Raw genomic sequence first — 7512 nt, forward strand, 5'->3', positions numbered from 1 at the left:
TTCTCCTTTTCCGAAGGGGCGTGTCTTTTCTGACAACAAGGCGGAAGTAAGGTTAAAAACCCCGAGGCATGTGTGGCGAAAGATCTTCATCTTCACTGTTTAAAAAAAAAAAAAAAGATAAAAAGAGATATATTACGGTTTTAATGTCATCCCCATTTATATACTAACAAAGTTGACGTACAAAGTTCCTCTCACGAGCATACTGATTCGAAAGTCACGAAACAAGGTTATTTTGAGATTTTGTGGAATTATTTTACATGCATATTCAATCATGAGACACAGAAAGTGATAAGCAAATTATTGTAATAATAATACAATAAGATATGATAGTATAATGATAATAATTAATTAATTAAGATAATTAAGAATGCCGCTTTAATTTGAAATGTCAGTGTTGTGGAAAACGCTTTTAGTGTTTAACACTGGAAGTCTTCTAATTGTAGTCTATATTCAATACCTATATGTTATGTATCTGCCTTAATAAAGTTATGGGGGAAATGTGACCGTTGATTAAATATGTCGTGCATTTAAGGCATTTTGCAGACTAGACAAAGGATCATGGTTAATAATGAGTAATAGGGGTTATCTGTAATAGGTGAGGTGATCATCCTAACAAATCAATACACAGCCAAATCCAGTTCCTGCAGTTAATGTTGCATATTGCAATCAATATTTTCCATTTAGTTTTAAGGGAAAGGGGGCTGTTATAAAGAGGGTCAAAATTGTGACTACCGGCCAAGTAGAATTGCGTGTAACTGCAAACTGCAGATCCAAATCCACTTCCAAAACATTCATTTGCAACAGTTACATAAAAATAACAAGCAACACAAACTCACAATGCGTACAAAACTCAAATTTTAATTCAGAGTTTAACAGTTTCAGACTAAGATTTTGTTCACTGCAGGCAGGTGATGAAAATGGAACTTTTAAATGTAATCCTTAATAAAACAAATCCAGATTCTCATTTGACGAGATGAATGCACCAATTACGTGTACACCCTATTAACAGTTTAGCATGGCACTCAACAACTACATGGCAATATAAAAGCTGTAATGATAAAACATTTGAGACAAAGTCTAAATAATAAACAATGACAAAGTGAAATGAACGATGTTTGACTTTCAAAGCCGTGCAAACATTACAAGATTCCAAAGAGAACACATTGTGTTCAGGCACATACAGTGGTCGGAGACATCCCAAAGCTTAAACTTAAAAAATACATATCGTAACTCTTGAATCTTTTGTTGCTACTGTTAAGAAGGAAACTTGATCCGTGGCGTTGAATTCTGATGAATTAAAAAAAAAAAAAAATAGAATAACACAGTGGGCGTTTTTTTAGGGCAGCCAAGTGGAGTGTATCGCCCTCTAGTGAGTAGATGTCAAATGTGGACACTGGAAAAAAAAAAACCTGCACAGGGACAATAATTACAAAATTAGTTGACTTCAAATACAGATTACTAAATATGTTACTATAGTTACAACATGCTATTCCGTGTCATCTTACCTTTGGTTCTACTTGGGAACACCCGCCACAATCTCAGACTCAATGCCACAGTGATTTGATCCACGCAAGATTTTAAAGAATCCTAAAAAAAAAAAAATAGACAAAAATATTGCTAAGTTAATAGCGATATCAAATATACAATTGATATGATGCAATGCAGTTCTGCACCACTGGAAAATCACGGAAACGTGCATTATCTTTGTAAAAGCTCAATATTTGATACAATACATTCAGGTATTGGTGGCACGGTGGATCAACTGGTAAAAGCTTTGGCCTCACAGTTCTCAGGTCCCGGGTTCAATCCCGGTCCCGCCTGTGTGGAGTTTGCATATTCTCCCCGTGCCTGCGTGGGTTTCTTCCGGGCACTCCGGTTTCCTCCCACATCCCAAAAACATTAATTGGACACTCTAAATTGCCCCTAGGTGTGATTGTGAGTGCGGCTGTTTGTCTCTATGTGCCCTGCGATTGGCTGGCAACCAGTTCAGGGTGTACCCCGCCTCTTGCCGGTTAACAGCCGGGGTAGGCTCCAGCACTCCCCGCGAAACTCGTGGGGATAAGCGGCAAAGAAAATGGTTGTGTGCATTGTATTTTGTGCTATTTTTATAAAAACAAAACCAAAAAAAAATTCTTAATTCATTGCTGAGGTATCTGATTGGGATTTGATATCACCAGATACTAAAAATTAGTTGACTCAGAGTGTGGTGCAAAACAAATGGGGTTGGCACATCCCTAGCTTGTGGGCATGAGTTTGTGGAGTGAAGTAAAGCACTCTCTCACCATTATCACCCCAGTCAGTGTTCCAGGAGTTGGCGCAGAGCCAGTAGGGGACGCCGTCCTCCTCTCCCCAGCCAAGGATCTTAATGGCGTGCCCGCCCAGCATGGATCCAGACACATGCTGATACACACCTACCATCAAGAATAACAAGCAAAATCATTACTGGGGGATGATGGGAGGTGAAATGGAAAAATAAAGTATTTGGAGTCTTTGTCAAATACAGTGTAGTCAGCGGAAGTGTGCACGTACCAGACTTGTACAGAACAAAGTCTGCATAAACAGTAAAGGCTCCCTCTACTGGACCGTTCTTGTATATCTCCAACTGAATCTGCTCCTCCTCGGACAGAACACTGTAAGACGTTTTACCTGAAAGGTAAAAAAAATATTTATCAATAGCTAAATCTCCTCACAACTGTACAAAGATTGCGCAAAGATTACCACCCCAGAGTGGTGTCGAAGGCTCAGGACAGTATGGATAAACACTCACATCGTGTAGCTCAAGAGATGAAGTTTTTCCTCTCACCGTAATGCTTGTCCTGCATGTAGCTGGGCGAGTAGCCAGGTTCACACTTGGACACGCACTTGGGTGTGTCTCCGCCCTCCCCGGTGCAGGGAGGTCGGCTTCCGTTCACGTGGTGCTCGCAGGGCGCGATGGTGTAAGGCCGGCAACCTGCGGGCAGGAAGACGACGCTTAGCTGGGCCACGTCCCCGTTCCCCTCGTGGCTTGTTTTGAGCGCGTCACTCACCAATGTGGGAGTTATAGAGGCCGCCAGAGACCAGCCCCTCTTTAGTCCAGAAGTCCCAGGCTGCTGACGGGTAGCCACCGTTACATCTAAAACAAGGCGTCACTTTGAATACGTCTAGAAAGCCTCTCAAGTCATTATGAAGCATACATATTTTGGTTGGAGACAAAACATCCAGCCTGAATTTTTTTTTCCATTTATAATTTTTGTTAATATAGGCAAACATCACTTTTAGGGAAGCTTCAATTCCAGATTTTCGCGATTTGTGGTTGGACAAAATTCTGACAAAAAGACTTATTCATGCTTCACCATTTTCTTTCTTTTGTTTTTTTTTTCTTTTGGAACACAACATCAAGGGAAAGTAGCAATTACTATTTTTGCAGGCTCTAAAAGTATCATACACTTTGCATGTCTGGTGCCTTTTGTTGTAAATCAAATTATCTTTGGGACATTTAGATGTATTCTTAGGGATATTGTTGTAAAGATAGTGTTTTGGGGCTCACAGTCGTGTATATACAGTGGTGCCTCGGTTCTCGAACAAAATCCGTTCCAGAAGGCCGGTTGAAAACCGAAACGTTCGAAAACCAAAGGGCGTTTTCCCTTTACAATGAATGGAAAATGAAATAATGCGTTCGAAGCCTAAATTTTTTTTTTTTTTTTTTTTTTTAGCTTTTCCTGACAATAAACTGCATCGTAGAAATACATGTATAGTTTAAAAAATGACGGTAAAAGTCACTTCCTCGGCACATATATTCCATTGGTCTCATTCTTACCTCTTCCGCTCGAGTGCCCCCATGCGGCCGTTAGAATAAATGCACAAATTAGCCGCATCTCTGCATAAGCCGCAGGGTTGAAAGCATATGAAAAATTACGGTAATTGTTAAAATGAGACAAATAGCACAAGCACGGTCTAGTGTTCCTAGAGGAGGCCAATCCTGCCGAGGGGGGCGCTGCTGAGACAAATAAAAATCAAACCATCTTACCCCATGCCACAACCATCACAGCAGGTCAGCAAGTCCTCCGCGGAGACCTCGACACTGACCTTGGCATTGCTGTGGATGCACACGCGGTCGGATATGGCCTCGGCAGCACCAAATGCCTGGAAACAGAAAGGACTGTCAATGTTTGCGAATACATCTCATTTGCTCTCTTTGTTGACGTTCAATAAACATTTGAAATCCAAATGAGCTGTTTTGGTTCTGAATCCTCACCCAACAGGACCCACAGGAGCCCTGGTCTCTGATCTCCTTCAGTGTTGGACAGTCGGGCCACTGCTCCCTGGAGTCAAAGCTCTTAGGCAGCATCACATCGGCGACATACTGAACCCTGCGTAGGAAGGTATATTCAAGGAAACCTCAAATGTCAGCACATTTGACCACATAGCAGATTGAGTAGCTCATCTAAACGTGACACTCACATGACAGGAAGTTGGGGCCCCTTGAGAAATGTTCCGCACAGTTTCTGAACATAACTGTAGTCAACGTTATGAAAGTTGTGGCCTGCCTGCGGCAGAGGAGCGCATGTGGGCAAACGTTAGCGGAAGAAGCGGGGAATCGAGCACGGAAGGAAAAAGAAAAAGCCTCACCCTCCAGGTAGTGTTTATCTTGTTAATGAAGTCAATCATCTCAGTGGACAGCGGGTTGACGTGAGGTTTGGCCATGCTTAGTGATAGCATGGGAGCAAATAAGAGGAGGGCTGCGTGCCACATTTTGCCTGAAAAGACCACCAAAAAGAAGCCATCCAATTTGATTAATATTCAAGTGGAAAAACACAGGCAGTATTAAATTACATTTCTCTGGAAGAAGATTCTAAGTGGAATCTATGCACACTATTATCCACAGTCATGTGCGACAAAGTCCTCATCACTGGACAACACTGCGTCACCACTTGAACAACATCCCACTGCATTGAAACAATTCTTTTCAGCACAATTTGTGATACACAATCCGTCAACGTTATTTTAACTGAACACTTCACCTGATCAAAAATTCTCCGAGCGGTGGAGTTTGAAGTGCACTTCACCTTGTTGCATGCGGGACGAGGAGACATTCGAGATTCAGGTGATGCGAAACGGGTTACGTGTTCTGGATTCAAGGCCCACTTAAAGGCCGTTAAAATCAAGAGAAGTAAAGTCAGACGTACGTGACAATTCCGTGATATGTAAACGTCCTCAGAAAGTCGAGCGAGTAGGGAACAAACATTTTTACAGTGATTTAAAAATGAGGAACTGTGGCAGTGGCCTTTTTATTTCTGATAAGTAGAAGTGAAAGCAGTCAAAATGTTGCAGCTGACCTGACACATTAGGCTGATCAATGAGAAATAGAAAATTCCCCTCAAAGTCACGTACACTTTATAGTCCTTTGCTATCTCAGTATGATCACCTGCCTTCATAAAATATATGAATGATCAACTTATACTTGCAGCAATGTAGTGTGTTAAGTTAACAAAATGGTTGTAGTGATGTAGGACGATACTCCTGACATACATCTATCCATCCATCCATTTTCTTTTGCCGCTTATCCTCACGAGGGTCGCGGGGAGTGCTGGAGCCTATCCCAGCTGTCAACGGGCAGGAGGCGGGGTACACCCTGAACTGGTTGCCAGCCAATCGCAGGGCACATGGAGACAAACAGCTGCACTCACAATCACACCTAGGGGCAATTTAGAGTGTCCAATTAATGTTGCATGTTTTTGGGGATGTGGGAGGAAACCGGGGTGCCCGGAGAAAAACCCACGCAGGCACGGGGAGAACATGCAAACTCCACACAGGCGGGTCGGGGATCGAACCCGGGTCCTCAGAACTGTGAGGTCAACGTTTTACCGGCTGCAATATAAAAGTTTACAAAACATTAGCTTAATGGTAAATCATTACCTTAAATAATTGTCTGCAGTTAATAATTCTAAGCTTGTTTCCATTAGCCTACTTGTGTTCGAATTTTAAGGTTTCACTATAATTTATGTGTATAAAAGCAGCAGTAATGCACTTAAAGTGCAAAGGTCAACAGCGCACCGCACACTGCAAAACAAGTTGAGAGGGAAAGGTGCAAATGCCTTGCTGACGCACAGCCTGGCTTTGAACTTACCTTCACCGTGCAGGTTTCAGGCAAGACGAGTCGGAACTGAAAACCCCCCCCCCCAGATTCTCGGCCGCTGAGCATACTGAGTCGCGTAAATCTTAACTAGATAATAGGTTGACTTACTTCTTATCTGATTGTTTGTGAATGCCGGTAGCTGTTCAATCAATTTGATGTGTGTTTGGATCAAGAAACAGGGCAGGAAATACAAAGCCACGATCGTATTTCCTTGTTGTGCATCCGGGAGTGGGGCACACAAGCGCCAAGACCTTGAAAAACCGTTTATGAATAGATATGGTTCTGCAGGTTTCATCTTGCCCTCACATATCAACCACAAAACTGGACTCGAGATAAATCCATTTCGTCACTCATCAGGGATGGTTCTTGTTTACTTCAAATATGAACAAAACAGTTACAGCCTTGATAAACTACCGCCTTGATTTGCTACTGCGTACTGAAAAATGGATTTGGTTTAATCAGGCTTCTGTCCTAACTGGATGTGAGAATTCAACTATGTCGCCGCTTTGTATTGCAAGCGCAATTAATTCACGATTAATTAATTCCTTATATCAAGTCTGCTTCATGTACACGTCAAACAATTGCGATAAAAACACACGAACGGTTACGAATAGATCGAGAGTCCCACCACAACATGCGCAAAATATGAAACTGGCCGTCTTTGCTCGTTTGTTGTTTACTTGTTTGGGAAAAAGTCACACTTGATATTTTATAGCCGGATTATAAAATAAGATAACGCTTCGCGACTACACGCCGTGCCTGTCCAGATCAAGACGACCTGTTGATTAAGAGTAAATAATTTCATAATTACCTGCTGTTAGTTTGTCAGTAGTTGAGATGAAGACCGCTGCCGGTAGTTCGGCGCCCGGTTCCAGTCAGCGAAGGTGAAGAATGAACGCAGAGCAGCACTGCCGTGACGTTTGGATCGGAGATCACGTGACCGGTCACATGCAAGCTGCTCATATGATCCACGCAAAAACAACGTCAACGGAAAATGTGTCAAGGTTAAATTCCATAATAAATAAACAAGGCCATTATCATTATTTGATCAGACAGCAGGATTTAAAATATATATTCAGTTATTATTCTGAATAATATCCGTCCATCCGTTTCCTGCGCCACTTATCCTCACAATGGTCGCGGGAGTGCTGGAGCCTATCCTAGTTATCTTCGGGTAGGAGGCCGCACTCAAAATCACACCTAGGGGCAGTTTGGAGTGTCCAATTAATGTTGCATGTTTTTGGGATGTGGGAGGAAACTGGAGTGCTTGGAGGAAACCTACGCAGGGACGGGGGGGAGAACATGCAAACTCCACACAGGCGGGTCTGGGATTGAACCTGGGACCTCAGAACTGTGAGGGCAACGCTTTTACCAGCTGAGCCACCGTGTCACCTACT

General features: G+C 42.6%; 1 protein-coding gene across 3 annotated transcripts; it reads right to left on the minus strand.

Moving 5' to 3' along the window:
• Positions 1-832: 832 nt before the first annotated feature.
• On the minus strand, positions 833-7079 carry ctsba (cathepsin Ba). Of its 3 annotated transcripts, none has more exons than XM_061814356.1 (11): positions 6927-7079; positions 4609-4736; positions 4441-4526; positions 4235-4349; positions 4007-4122; positions 3027-3112; positions 2804-2950; positions 2530-2646; positions 2283-2411; positions 1506-1587; positions 833-1409 (listed from the first exon to the last, which is right to left on the minus strand). In XM_061814356.1, exons 2-10 carry the CDS (start codon positions 4729-4731, stop codon positions 1514-1516), a joined length of 993 nt encoding a protein of 330 aa, XP_061670340.1. In that variant the 5' UTR covers positions 4732-4736; positions 6927-7079; the 3' UTR covers positions 833-1409; positions 1506-1513. The 3 variants fall into 3 exon arrangements, with proteins under 3 accessions (XP_061670340.1, XP_061670338.1, XP_061670339.1); XM_061814354.1 differs by lacking the exon at positions 6927-7079 and adding an exon at positions 6224-6425; XM_061814355.1 differs by lacking the exon at positions 6927-7079 and adding an exon at positions 6224-6425 and having other exon boundaries at positions 833-1406; positions 1504-1587.
• Between the last annotated feature and the right edge of the window lie 433 nt (positions 7080-7512).

The sequence above is a fragment of the Syngnathoides biaculeatus genome, chromosome 3 (assembly GCF_019802595.1).
Source record: "Syngnathoides biaculeatus isolate LvHL_M chromosome 3, ASM1980259v1, whole genome shotgun sequence".
Classification (NCBI taxonomy): domain Eukaryota; kingdom Metazoa; phylum Chordata; class Actinopteri; order Syngnathiformes; family Syngnathidae; genus Syngnathoides; species Syngnathoides biaculeatus.